The sequence below is a fragment of the Aquarana catesbeiana genome, linkage group LG04 (assembly GCF_042186555.1).
Source record: "Aquarana catesbeiana isolate 2022-GZ linkage group LG04, ASM4218655v1, whole genome shotgun sequence".
Taxonomy (NCBI): domain Eukaryota; kingdom Metazoa; phylum Chordata; class Amphibia; order Anura; family Ranidae; genus Aquarana; species Aquarana catesbeiana.
The window spans coordinates 47299400-47314919 of NC_133327.1; the positions used below are offsets into that span (position 1 = coordinate 47299400).

Here is a 15520-nt window from a genome sequence, read left to right on the forward strand (position 1 = left end):
CTTGGTGAACAAACAGCATTATGAAGGCCAAGTAACACACCAGACAGGTCAGGGTTAAAGCTGTGGAGAAGTTTAAAGCGGGGGGTTAGGTTATAAAAAACTATCCCAAGCTTTGAACATCTCACAGAGCACTGTTCAATCCATCATCTGAAAATGCAAAGAGTATGACACAACTGCAAACCTACCAAGACATGGCCGTCCACCTAAACTGACAGGTCAGGCAAGGAGAGCATTAATCAGGGAAGCAGCCAAGAGGCCCATTGTAACTCTGGAGGAGCTGCAGAGATCCACAGCTCAGGTGGGAGAATCTGTCCACAGGACAACTATTAGTCGTGCACGCCACAAATTTGCCCTTTATGGAAGAGTGGCAAGAAGAAAGCCATTGTTGAAAGAAAGTCATAAGAAGTCCCATTTGCAGTTTGCAAGAAGCCATGTAGGGGACACAGCAAACATGTGGAAGAAGGTGCTCTAGTCAGATGAGAACAAAATTGAACTTTTTGGCCTAAAGGCAAAATGCTATGTGTGGTGGAAAACTAACACTGTACATCACCCTGAACACACCATTCCCACTGTGAAACATGGTGGTGGCAGCATCATGTTGTGGGGATGCTTTTCTTCAGCAGGCACAGGGAAGCTGGTCAGAGTTGATGGGAAGATGGATGGATCCAAATACAGGGCAATCTTAGAAGAAAACCTGTTATGCCGCATACACACGATCGGAATTTCGGCCCGCAAAAGACCGATGAGAGTTTTTCGTCGGAAAATGTGACCATGTGTATGCTCCATCGGACTTTTGCTGGCCGAATTCCAGCCAGCAAAAGATTGAGAGCATGTTCTCAATTTTTCGGTCAGGAAAAGTTCCTATCCGAAAATGCGATTGTCTGTGTTAATTCCAACGCGCAAAATTCCTACGCATGCTCGGAAACAATTCGACACATGCTCGGAAGCATTGAACTTCATTTTCTTGGCTCGTTGTAGTGTCCTACGTCACCGCGTTCTTGACGGTCGTAAGTTCAGCAAACTTTTGCGTGACCGTGTGTATGCAAGGCAAACTTGAGCGGAATCCCGTCAGAAAAGCCATCATATCTTTTTCCAACGAGAAGTCCGATCGTGTGTACGCGGCATTAGAATCTACAAAATACCTGAGACTGGGATGGAGGTTCACCTTCCAGCAGGACAACAACCCTAAACATACAGCCAGAGCTACAATGGAATGGTTTAGATCAAAGCATATTCATGTGTTAGATTGGTCCAGTCAAAGTTCAAACCTAAATCCAATTGAGAATATGTGGCAGGACTTGAAAATTACTGTTTCCAGACACTCTCCATCCAAACTGACAGAGCTTGAGGTATTTTGCAAAGAAGAATGGGCAAAAATTTTACTCTCTAGATGTGCAAAGCTGGTAGAGACATCCCCAAAAAGACTTGCAGCTGTAATTGCAGCAAAAGGTGGTTCTACAAAGTATTGACTCAGGGGGGCTGAATACAAATGCACACCACACTTTTTAGATCTTTTATTTGCAAAAAAAGTTTGAAAACCATTTATCATTTTCCTTCCACTTGACAGTTATGTGTCACTTTGTGTTGGTCTATCACATAAAATACCAATAAAATACATTTACATTATTGGTTGTAACATGGCAAAATGTGGAAAATGTCAAGGGGTATGAATACTTTTTCAAGGCACTGTATACTCGTATAGCTAAAAATCGAGCAATCCTGATGTACTGACGACCTCTCATGTACCTCTCATTTCTTGAGACCCAAAAACACCAGAACAGAACAAATATCCCCCAAAATACCCCTTTTTGGAAAGTAGACAATTTAGTAAGAGGCATTGCAAGTTTTTTGAAGTTGTAATTTTATTTTTATTTTTTTTTTACGATTTCCTTTACATACTGTGACCAGAGCAATACAGTGTTACCATAGTAACATTGTACTACTCTGGGTAAGTAATCAGGATTTTTTTTTTTTACACACTGTGATTGCTTATACCAGTGAATTTCAGTTATAAGCAACCATTTTTACTGAATAAAATTGATTCATTCAGTGTTTACTGCTGTAGTTAACTGTGATTGGCCACTGCTAATCACATGGTACAGATGGGTTGTGATTGGAGGGAGTCATCTTTGATCAGGCAGACTCCGGCTCCTGGGTTTGCCATGCTTTATGCAAGTGGCTAGTGTAGGGACAGGTGCCCTGTCTGGCAGGGACAGTACTTAGCCCTAAAGAGAAAGGTTCCGGAGGAGAAGGGACGGTGCCGGGACTATGTCTACCTCGCTTCGGGAGGCCTCCCCTTTGGGTGTGGACTGGCCAGGCCGAATCTACAGTATTTCTGCAGTGGAGATCAACTATGTACAAACACTTGTGATCCCCACCACTAAAATATGTTGATTCTTAGTGGTGAACTGCCCTAATCGGCCATGTGAATAAGGCCCTAATCGGCCATGTGAATAAGGCCCTAATCGGCCATGTGAATAAGGCCCTAATCGGCCATGTGAATAAGGCCCTAATCGGCCATGTGAATAAGGCCCCAATCGGCCATGTGAATAACAGTTGATTTGCCCTGCATTAGGTTTTGCTACTTCCTGGCACAAGTATACAGTTCAATGAATTGTTGAAGTATATACAGTATCTCACAAAAGTGAGTACACCCCTCACATTTTTATAAATATTTTATTATATCTTTTCATGTGACAACACTGAAGAAATGACACTTTGCTACAATGTAAAGTAGTGAGTGTACAGCTTGTATAACAGTGTAAATTTGCTGTCCCCTCAAAATAACTCAACACACAGCCAATAATGTCTAAACCACTGGCAACAAAAGTGAGTACACCCCTAAGTGAAAATGTCCAAATTGGGCGCAATTAGCCTCCCCGGTGTCATGTGACTCGTTAGTGTTACAAGGTCTCAGGTGTGAACGGGGAGCAGGTGTGTTAAATTTGGTGTTATCGCTCTCACTCTCTCATACTGGTTACTGGAAGTTCAACATGGCACCTCATGGCAAAGAACTCTCTGAGGATCTGAAAAAAAAGAATTGTTGCTCTACATAAAGTTGGCCTAGGCTATAAGAAGATTGCCAAGACCCTGAAACTGTATGGCCAAGACCATACAGCGGTTTAACAGGACAGGTTCCACTCCTGTTCAGTTCGCAGCAGAACATGCGAACAGTCAAAAAAATCAGCAGAACGTTAAAGTCTATGGGACACGAACAAGAATAATCAAAATTACTTTTTATGACAATAACTTGCATATAAGCCTTTAAAATTAGTAAAATTTTATTTTTCATGTTAGTGTCCCATAGACTTTAACGGTGTTCCAGCAGCTTATGAATTTCCCGCGAACACCGCATATTGTTCGCTGTTCGGCAAACAGACGAACACCCGATATTCGAGTTGAACTTACGTTCGACGCGAACATCAGGCTCATCCCTAGTGAGGAGTACAAAGACAAGTGTGTCTTGCCTACAGTCAAGCATAGTGGTGGGAATGTCATGGTCTGGGGCTGCATGAGTGCTGCCGGCACTGGGGAGCTACAGTTCATTGAGGGAACCATGAATGCCAACATGTACTGTGACATACTGAAGCAGAGAAAACCCCCTCCCTTCGGAGACTGGACCACAGGGCAGTATTCCAACATGATAACGACCCCAACACACACCTCCAAGATGACCACTGCCTTGCTAAAGAAGCTGAGGGTAAAGGTGATGGACTGGCCAAGCATGTCTCCAGACCTAAACCCTATTGAGCATCTGTGGGGCATCCTCAAATGGAAGGTGGAGGAGCACAAGGTCTCTAACATCCACCAGATTTGTGATGTCGTCATGGAGGAGTGGAAGAGGACTCCAGTGCCAAACTGTGAAGCTCTGGTGAACTCCATGCCCAAGAGGGTTAAGGCAGTGCTGGAAAATAATGGTGACCACACAAAATATTGACACTTTGGGCCCAATTTGGACATTTTCACTTAGGGGTGTACTCACTTTTGTTGCCAGCAGTTTAGACATTAATGGCTGTGTGTTGAGTTATTTTTAGGGTACAGCAAATTTACACTGTTATACAAGCTGTACACTCACTACTTTACATTGTAGCAAAGTGTCATTTCTTCAGTGTTGTCACATGAAAAGATAGAATAAAATATTTACAAAAATGTGAGGGGTGTACTCACTTTTGTGAGATACTGGGGGTTATTTACTAAAGGCAAATCCACTTTGCACTACAAGTGCACTGCAAGCACTTGGAAGTGCAGTCGCCGTAGATCCGAGGGGGACATGCAAGGAAAATAAAAAACAGCATTTTAGCCTGCACATGATTGGATGATAAAATCAGCAGAGCTTCCCCTCATTTCAGATTTACCCCTCAGATTTACAGCGACTGCAATTCCAAGTGCACTTGTAGTGCAAAGTGGATTTGCCTTTTATAAATAACCCCCAATGTATACACTATGACCTTGTAAAACAACCCATTCAGTTTAAAATAGAAATAAAAGGCAAAACATTTGTGCATAGATATAAAAAATATTATAAATAACTTTTTTCTCTTTTTTATAAGTGATCACATACCATCTGTTCTTTGCTTCTCAAAGAGTTCACAGAGCTGGGGGAGGAGAAACAGCATAACAGTACACTGATCTTCTGAGTAAATGGCTGTGTAGGGTGTGTGTGTGGGTGGGGGGGGGGGGGGGGGGGGTGAGGGGTGCACAAGTCTAGTCATTGGAGGAGAGCGGGCTGAGAATCCCTGCACATCTAGAAAACTGACCAGGCTGTGCTCACATGCCTAGTGTGGTCAGTTTTTTTTAATTGTAAACACGGACTGGCAGGGACACCAGGGATTTCACACAAAGGAAGCAATACAAAGAGAGCAGAATACTTTTTTCATACAAGTACATGGTACAGCAGCCTCATATCAGGATTGTGAAATGTTGGGTTTACATATTCTTTAAGTAGTGGAGTAAGGATGAACTTGGAAGCCCTGGAGCTTAAACCCTCAACAAGAAGTCCTCAGGGACAGATCTCATGATTCTGTTCTGATAGCTTAATTTTATGTCATATAATGTACTTTCATCATAAGCCTAATTACAATAAATAACTGTCATGTGCAGTGCCAAGACAAGGTCATCCAGCGCCCAGGGCAAAGACACCAAACTGTGCCCCCCCTTCCCTTATGGTTAGAGTTAGCAGTGATGTTGTTGTCACTACTCCTGTCAGCCTTGCAACAGAAGCAACTGGCACAGGGTGCCCCATCCCTGCAATAAACCATTGCGCCCTGGGCAGCCGCTCCTCCTGCCCACCCCTTGCCCCGGCCCTAGTAACATGTAACTTGCCTTTTATATTTTTCTTTTATTCAAAATATTCTTTGGAGTGTGTAAAGGGAATATTAAGGTGCCCAACAAATAAATACTACATCATATTAAAATATTATCCATTGTATTGCAAATTTCAACATTTAAAATCATCATAAAAAGATTTTTTATTAAGTCACATGCAATCTAGATGTACAGTACAGTGGTTTCTGCTCAACATGTTTCACCAGGACATGGCTTCTTCAGGAGACTTTTGGTTTACTGTAGACAATATCACTAGAACTATGGAAAAAGGATAGAAACACAATAGAAAAACAAATGTTATACAAATGTATACATCCATACAAGTCTAACTTCACATATAGCCAGTGTATTGTGTGATATTGTGTGCAGTTACTCAAAAGGCTCCTGAAGAAGCCATATTCTGGTGAAACATGTTGAGCAGAAACCACTGTACTGTACATCTAGATTGCATATGACTTGATATACATCTTTTTATTATGATTTTAAATGTTGAAATTTGTAATAAAGTGATGCACTGGCTATATGTGAAGTTAGCTCTCCGAAGAATATTTTGTCTGTTTCCTGTGTGCCCCGGGCCTCTGGTTGATAGTCAATTTAAATTTTTCCTTTATTCATTCACAGGACATGCCTTGTATGATGTCTGGTGTTGCTACTCCAAAAAGGTTCCAGTTGGTCATCTCTAACACAACGTTTATGAACTTTGACCGTCAGACGTGCAGCTCCTTGAGCACATGTACCGGCTGTATGAGGGGACAAGGTGAGGGGGAGGAGATACACATTTACACACTGCTTGAAATCTGAGCAGCAGTCAATTATGAAAGACACAAATGAATGCAGTTCTATATTCATTTCATTTATTTATGGAAATGCAAGTAGTGTAAGTACCTGAATGTGACTTAATATCAACCTCTTGCATCCCCTGTACAGTACAGCACAGCTCAGACTGTGGGAGGGAGAAGCAGTACACAGAGACAGTCGGTTTAAAAGCATGCTAATAGATGGAGAAAACAGAGTGGCAGAGCTCATTGCTGTGCTGCTTCTCCTTTCACTGTCTAGTCACAAGCTTATGCCGCGTACACACGGTCGGACTTTTCGTCTACAAAAGTCCGACAGCCTGTCCGACAGACTTCCTGCGGACTTTCGGCGGACTTGCAGCAGACTTTCTAACGAACGGACTTGCCTACACACGACCACACAAAAGTCCGACGGATTCGTACGTGATGACGTACACCGGACTAAAATAAGGAAGTTCATAGCCAGTAGCCAATAGCTGCCCTAGCATGGGTTTTTGTCCGTCGGACTAGCACACAGACGAGCGGATTTCGGGGTCCGTCGTAGTTACGACGTAAAGATTTGAAGCATGTTTCAAATCTAAAGTCCGTCGGATTTGAGGCTGAAAAAGTCTGCTGAAAGTCCGGAGAAGCCCACACACGATCGGATTACCAGCCAGCTTTAGTCCGTCGGCGTCCGTTGGACTTTTGTAGACGAAAAGTCCGACCGTGTGTACGCGGCATTAGGGCGGGTCCAAGAAATGTTTTGAATGATGTTGGCAGTCACTGAACATAGATGACTGAGGACATCTAGTGGCAGAATAGAAGTACTGAGGGATACTTTTTTTTTTTTTTTTTATTGGGAAAGGAATAGACCTTCTGTCAAGTTTTTGCAGGCTGGGGTCTGTGTTCCCATTGGGGTGATTTCTCTTCACTTCCTTGTACAGGAACATCAAACAGTCATTTTCAGTTGTGTCTAATGGGCTCCCAATATGCATACAGACAATAGGCAAACAATGTCTGTATTCTGTGCACTACAATATACACATCAGAAAACACATTCAGTGCATTAGGGGAAAAAAAAGAATAGGGAACTTTCTTTCACTGAGGACCCATAGGATATAGATGGCTGCAATTATTACAACATAGCATAGATGCAATTATTACAACATGTGCGTAGATGTAAATGGGCCCAAAAGCATTCACTTATTCACCTATATTCCAAAATGTTATGCTTAGCAAGTGAGGATTTCAGCCTAAAGTCCTTCTTTACATAATATGAAATCTGCCCTCTGGCATGTGTGTGTGTATATTGTTACCACCCCAACTGCAAACTAGGGCTAATAAACATTATACGGACATCTGAAAAAACAGCCAACTGTGGGACTTTAAAGGTGTCAGTAAATAAAGAATATAGTATTTTTAATTATAAAAATATTTTATTAATGTCATTAAAAACATTTCATTAAAAAATCCCTCATTTGCATGTCAATTTTAAATCATATATCTGTACAGACACTACCGCTCTTCATGTTTCGCTTCGAATGAGCTTCTTCAGGAGAGAAGAATATCCATAGGGGAACAGGGAAATGTACTAGGTCACAATTAATACTTTTTGTTTTGCGGCTTTGAAACCCTTTTTACTTTACTTTATATTATTTGAATATATCATATAGGGTTGCACCGATACCATTCTTTTATCTGCAAGTACGAGTACCGATACTTTGCAGAGAGATTTGCGTCAATACTAAAAAATTTGGCGCAAATCGCACTGCAAAGAATCGCATGCGATTTGAACAGGAATGCGGTGTGATTCCTGTCTGAATCGCATGCAGTTTCCCCCACTGCTCCTGTGTGTGTGTGAAAGTATAGAACGAGAAAAGTACCATCTAGTGGGAAGTTTATTAACCACTTCAGCCCCGGAAGGATTTGCCCCCTTACCGGGCCATTTTTTGTGATACGGCACTGCGTTGCTTTAACTGACAATTGCACGGTCCTGCGACGTTAGTCCCAAACAAAATTGACGTACTTTTTTCACACAAATAGAGCTTTCTTTTGGTAGTATTTGCCCATCTTTGTGTTTTTTTTTTTTTTGCGCTATAAACAAAAATAGTGACAATTTTGAAAACAAAACAATATTTTTTACTTATTGCTATAATAAATATCCAAAAAAAAACATTTTAAAAACGATTTTCTTCATCAGGTTAGGCCAATGTGTATTCTTTTACATATTTTTAGTTAAAAAAAACCCCCAATAAGCTTATATTGATTTGTTTGCACAACAGTTATAGCATCTACAAAATAGGAGATAGATTTATGGCATTTTTATAGATTTTTTTTTACTAGTAATGGCAGCAATCTGCGATTTTTAGCGGGACTGCGACATTGCGGCGGACAGATCGGACACTTTTGACACATTTTTGGGACCAGTGACATTTATACAGCAATCAGTGCTATAAAAATGCACTGATTACTGTGTAAAGTTCACTGGCAGGGAAGGGGTTAACACTAGGGGGCGATCAAGGGGTTAAATGTGTTCCCTAGTTAGTGTTTCTAACTGTGGGGGGGATGGGATTGACTGGGGGAGGAGACATATCGCTGTTCGCAATTACTGCAAGCAGCAGACCTGTCTCTACTCCCCTGTCAGAATGAGAATTTGTGTGTTTACATACACAAATCCCCATTCAGGCTCTCGTGCCCGCGATCGCGGGTGGCCGGCAATGCGCATCGGATCCCCGGCGTGCAGCGGGCGCACCTGCTATGACTCTTAAAGGAGCCACCCTACTTATACGGTGATTTGCGCAGGAGAGCCAACCTGCCGCCATATACTGTATATACAAGAGCTGGTCGGGCAAGTGGTTAAAAATGTTAGAGCTCACAGTACATATCTGGCCAAATGCTAATTCTGCATAGGTGTCCCGGTCCTGCCGATGAAAGCAAATCACAGTCGCTGAAGGTGCTCACAGGACTGGAGGAGAAGATCCGGAACCACGTGGGTATAGGGCAGACCGCCTCTACATCTCCTTCAGCCCTGTGAGCACCTCCAGTGGCCATGATTTGCTATCATTGGCGGGACCAGAACACCTCTGCAGATTTTGCATTTAGCCGGATATGTACTGTGAGTTCTAACATTTTTAATAAACTGCCCTCTAGATGGCGCATTTCCCTTTCTATACACACACTCAGGAGCAGTGTGGCAAATCGTATGCGATTCTTTGCAGTGTGTTTTACACCCATTCATTTTGTATTGACGCAAAGTATCATTTTCGGTATTGGGAGCATTTGCACGACTACCGATAGTCGTGGAAATGCTTGCCATGGGCACCAATACCGGTATCAGTGCATCCCGAATATCAAATATTGCTCTTAAGGAAGACCTGTACTGTGGGAGCTGTTATATTTTTAAAAAAGCAGCTGGAGGGGTGGAGGAAGCACAGATCCACAGAACGGATAAAGCAAAAGTGAGTAGATGCTTGGACTGCCATTCCTCAGGTATAGCTTCTCCTCCAGCAAGGAGAACATTGATCAGAACACTACTGACATCACCAAATCTTGCCCCATATATGGTGAGACTGGCAGTCAGAGGCTACAGTGCCTTAAATGATTTCAAACTGCGCATTTCTAGCTAAAGGGCAGGAGTGCCCAGCCATGGGAGAGGCACTGCTTAGGCACAAATAACATTTCTAGATATTCCCTATAACACATCAATCTTCTCTTTTTGAGTTCAAGTCTAGTTCTTTTTCTGTTGCCGCCATTGTTTATTTCTTGATCATACCACATCTTCCATATATTTGTCTTAGGTGGCTTCACAGTAACATACCAGAGACTTTCATTCATAAACTCGCCCAGAAAATCGGTCTTTCCATTTGCCCACAGTGCCTTAATGAAAGACATTGATGGCTCTTTCTTTGGCTTGGAAGGGAGCCACCTGCTGGCCACCACGGATATCCTCCCAGGCTGCTGCCTCGCAAAAGTTGACATCAGCGGTGGCATACCAGCCAGTGTCTGCCCAGCCGACTATAAGTTCCACCGCACGACCATCTCTCTGTAAGTAATGGCAGCAGATGATATGAAGTTGTAAATCCGGCTTTTCTTAAAGTATAAACTTTTCTTTTGGTTTTGGACAGAGTGGGGAGGGATTACAGCAGTTGTCAGTTTTTATTGCTGTCTGTGCCCCCGTTACGGAGATTCTCCCTCTCTATTTGTCCTGTTTACCATTATCAATGAAAGTGAAACATGTAAAAGAAAATCCCATATTTTGGGTTGTCCCCAGAACAGGAACAGAGAGGAAATCTTCCAATGGGGACACTAGTTCTGGTGACCTGGGGGTCCCCAAGGAATTCCCTTAATTTGCAGGGATTTCCTGTTACTTCCTCTTGGGCTATGGGACAGGAAGTGAAGGGAAATCTCTGCAATCTCCGGAATACAGATCATGAAAAAAAAAATTGACAGGGGTTCTAACACTCCCTTACCCTGTCCATATTGAGAAAAAAAATGTGCATTTAGTTCTACTTTACGTTTTTAGTAAACATGTGCACTGACAAAAAATGTGTTCATTTTCGTTTCATTCGTTTTTTTGCTTTTTTTGGAAATTCGAAAATTCGGAATTCGGAAATTCAAAAATCCGAAAATTTGAAAATCTTAAAAAAAGAAAGAAAAACAGTAAAATTCGAAATAATAACTAACTAATAATAACTAACTATTAAATTATAGGTATTGGAATTTCCTTTCAAATTTGCCTGTTTGTGAACGTAACGAATACAAATTTATCTGAAGTTGTTAATGAATAAGTTAATGAATGCCGCATCTAAACAAATGGAATGGAACAAATTAATAATAAATAATAAAAAGGTTTTATTATTATTATTTATTATTATTAGATCGTTACGTTCCATTCTTTTAGATATGGCATTCGTTATTTCAGATAATTCGTAACTTCGGATAAATTCATACTCGTTACGTTCACTAACAGCCAAATTTGAAAGGAAATTCCATTGCCTATAATTTAATAGTTATTATTAGTTAGTTATTTCAGATTTTCGAGTTTTCGAATTTTGGATTTTTTTTTTTTCATTCTTTTGAATTTTCAGATTTATATTCTTATTTTTGATGTCCAATGTCCAAATTTTCAAATTTCCGAATTTCCGAAATTCCGAAATTTCAAATTTTCCAATTTCCGAAATTCAAAAATTTCGAATTTCCGAAATTTCGAATTTTTGGAAATTTCGTAAATAGAATGTTCACCTTTATACTTATGATATTAGTACCTCTATGGTTATGTCTGATTACTTTTCTCTCTGTCTTATTCTGAATTTAATAAATGTCTGCAGATTTTTACTGAATTCCGGGCAAAAAAACCCTCAAATTTAGCCACTTAAAAATACCCACAAAGAATTTAAATCCACTTTTTTTGTGCACCAAATGAATGAATGAGTGACTTGTATAGCGCTACCTATGTGAACTGAATCGCCTCAGGGCGCTTTTTAACCTACCAGCATGTCTTTGGAGTGTGGGAGGAAACCGGAGTACCTGGAGGAAACCCACACAGGCACAGGGAGAACATGCAAACTCCAAGCAGGTAGTGTCGTGGTTGGGATTTGAACCAGCGACCCTATTGCTGCTAGGTGAGAGTGCTACCCACTACACCACTGTGCTTGCCCTTTGCAAATCCAGATATTACCTTGTAAATGTAACAGTGGCATAATCGCTGTGCTGTAAATAGTTTGTACAGAGAGCAGAACTGTGGGAGGGACCCAACAGGCCCCACCCACTATAGGCTGCCTGCCCAAAACTACAGGAGGGGGCGGAGACAAGACCAGTCACCCTGCACAAGGAGAAAGAGCAGCAGTGAGTGGTCTTTATTACAGGAAGCCTGACTCTAGATCACTGCACAGATCTGGAAGAAATACACAAAGCACACCAAGATTTTATATACAGTAAAACCTCGGATTGCGAGTAACGCAGTTTACAAACATTTCGCAATACGAGCTGTTTTTCTTTTTTAAATTCTGACTCGATTTGTGAGCGTTGTCTCGCAAAACGAGCAAGATTCAAGCCTCTGGGGTGTGCAGTACCGTATGTGGCCAGAGGTGGGGGGGCGCTGGAGACACTTGGAGATGCTAGGAGACCACTCGGAGACGCTCTTAGACACTCTGTTCCCGAGTGTCTCCGAGCTTCTTCGGCGCCCCCCACCTCTGGCCACATGCGGTACTGCATACACTAGCAGTGACACTGGAAGGAATTATCTGAGTTTCCAATGATTCCTATGGGGAAACCCGCTTTGATATACGAGTGCTTTGGATTACAAGCATTCTTCTGGAACAAATTATGCTCGTAATCCAAGGTACTACTGTATAGATAATATTTGTTGATCCTGGAGTTACGTTTTAAATCTCCCCCACCCGACCACATTAACCACTTGACTTGCGGAAGGTTTACCCCCCTTCATGACCAGGCTATTTTTTGCATTATGGCACTGCGTTACTTTAATTGCGGTCGCGCGATGCTGTACCCAAATAAACTTTATGTCCTTTTTTTCCCCAAAAATAGAGGTTCTTTTTTATTTTATGCACCATAAACAAAGAAAGACTGGCAATTTTGAAAAAAAAAAAATATATATTTTTTACTTTCTGCTATAAAACATATCCAATAAAAAAAATTAACATTTTATTCCATTATTCCGTATTCTGCTACATATTTTTGGTTAAAAAAATGTGGTTTGCACAAAAGTTATAGCGTCTACAAACTATGGGATAGATTTATAGAATTTTTATTTGTTTATTAATTTTTTTACTAGTAATGGCGGCGATCAGCGGGACTGCGATTTTGCAGCGGACAAAACAGACACTAAGGGGTTTATTTACTAAAGCTAGAGAGGGCAACATTTGTCACGATTCTGCAGAGAAACCAAGCAGCTTCTAACCTCAGCTTGTCAAACGTGACACTTTTTGGGGACCAGTGACACTAATACAACGATCAGTGCTAAAAAATATGCACTGTCACTGTACTAATGACACTGGCTGGGAAGGGGTTAACATCAAGGGCGATCAAAGGGTTAAATGTATGCCTAGGGAGTGCTTACTTACTGTGAGAAGGTAGAGATCCGGGTTCCTGGTTTGTAGGAACACAGGATCACAGCCTTCACTGCTCACAGAACGGCGATCTGCCTAGTTTACATAGACAGACCGCCATTCTGCCTGTGTCCCGAATAATCTTTTTTTTTTGCTTTTTTTTTGTGTATTTCGGCAGACATGCTGATTGGCTCCCGCTGTGTCCAATCACAGTGGGAGTGGGTCACCGACGGCGCACAAGCGCGCCCCAGACCCGGTAGGGCAGCATCACATACAGGTACGTGATCCTGCCCAGGGGAGCCACCTTGCCGCCGTATATATGCAGAATATGCAGTACCATTTGAGCAAATCCTGCTCCTTCTCCTCTGTCCTCCCTTCTCAGTGTTGTGTGACTTATCTATAATTGTAGTGGCCATTCATTCAGCACTGATATTTCAGTTTCTGGTAGACATTGATGAGTTAAATGACCTAACTAGGGAAAGAACTTTGTGTGATGGGGCCCCATAGCGAAAACCAATAAAGAGCCTTCCTCGAGTGGTACAGATCGCATTCATTCCCAAACTATACATAAAAAAATATTTTTTTATCCAAAATGTTTTTGCCAATTACCAGTGTAAATGACTGTGCAGTTAAATGTCTCGGAGCCCCCTTCTGCTTCTGGGCCCAATAGAAGTTACATGGTCTATTATGGCTCCAGTTACTTTATGTTCTTGTACCTAACAGCTTCTTATATCCCTAAAGCTGAACCCCAGGCAAACATCTAAATACATCTAACTGCACAGATGACACACATACAGCATATACAGTGCATCCGAAAAGTATTCACAGCGCTTCACTTTTTCCACATTTTGTTATATTACAGCCTTATTCCAAAATGGATTAAATTCATTATTTTACTTGAAATTCTACAAACAATGAAAGAACGTGAAAGAAGTTTGTTTGAAATCTTTGCAAATTTATTGAAAATAAAAAACAAAAAAATGTACATAAGTATTCACAGCCTTTGCCATGACACCCAAGATGGTGCTCAGGTGTGTCCTGTTTCCACTGATCGTCTTTGAGATGTGTTTACAACTTGATTGGAGTCCACCTGTGGTAAATTCAGTTGATTAGATATGATCTAGAAAGGCACACACCTGTCTATATAAGGTCCCACAGTTGACAGAGCATGTCAGAGCACAAACCAATCCTTGAAGTCCAAGGAATTTTCTGTAGACCTCGGAGACAGGATTGTATTGAGGCACAATTCTGGGGAAGGGTACAGACACATTTCTGCAGTATTGAATGTTCCCATAAGCACAGTGGCCTCCAGCATCTGTAAATGAAAGAAGTTTGGAATACCAGGACTCTTCCTAGAGCGTGCCACCCGGCCGAACTGAGCGATCAAGGTAGAAGGGCCTTAGTCAGGGAGGTAAGGTGACCATAAACCCGATTGTCTCTCTGACAGAGCTCTAGCATTTCTCTGTGGAGAGAGCAGAACCTTCCAAAAGAACATTCATCTCTGCAGCACTCCAGCAATCAGGCCTGTATGGTAGAGTGCCCTGACAGAAGCCACTCCTCAGTTAAAGGCACATGACAGCCCACCTGGACTAATGATACCTGAAGGACTCTCAGACCATGAGAAACAAAATTTTCTGGTCTGATAAAACAAACATTGAACTCTTTTACCTGAATGGCAAACGTTGTGTCTGGAGGAAACCAAACACCGCTCATTAACCTGGCCAATACCATACCTACAGTGAAGCATGGTGGTGTCAGCATCATTCTGTGGGGATGTTCGGCAGGAACTGCGAGACTAGTCAGGATCGAGGGAAAGATGAATGCAGCAATGTACAGAGACATCCTTAATGAAAACCTGCTCCAGAGCACTCTGGACCTCAGACTGGGGTTTCACCTTCCAACAGGACAACGACCCTAAACACACAGCCAAGATAACAATGGAGTGGCTATGGGACAACTCTGTGAATGTCCTTGAGTGGCCCAGCCAGAACCCAGACTTGAATCCAATTGAACATCTCTTGAGAGATCTGAAAATGGCTGTACACTGACGCTCCCCTTCCAACCTGTTGAAGCTTGAGAGGTCCTGCAAAGAAGAATGGAAAAAACTGCCCAGAAATAGGTGTGCCAAGATTGTAGCATCATACTCAAAAAGTCTTGAGGCTGTAATTGGTGCCAAAGGTGCTTCAACAAAGTATTGAGCAAAGCCTGTGAATACTTATGTACATAGCATATTTTTTTAATTTTTATTTTGAATAAATTTGCAAAGATTTCAAACAAACTTCTTTCATGTTGTAATTATGGGGTATTGTTTGTAGAATTTGAGGAAAATTATTAATTTAATCCATTTTGGAATAA

The 15520-nt window shown here is 41.7% G+C and overlaps 1 protein-coding gene across 2 annotated transcripts in view; it reads left to right on the top strand.

Annotated features, from left to right (window-relative positions):
- PKHD1 (PKHD1 ciliary IPT domain containing fibrocystin/polyductin) overlaps positions 1-15520 on the top strand; it is a 908610-nt gene that overhangs the window by 465391 nt on the left and 427699 nt on the right. For both annotated transcript variants that reach the window (XM_073625163.1, XM_073625162.1), the window contains exons 46-47: positions 5947-6082; positions 9896-10142. In XM_073625163.1, coding sequence (XP_073481264.1) covers positions 5947-6082; positions 9896-10142 — 383 coding nt within the window. The remainder of the gene's footprint in view (positions 1-5946; positions 6083-9895; positions 10143-15520) is intronic.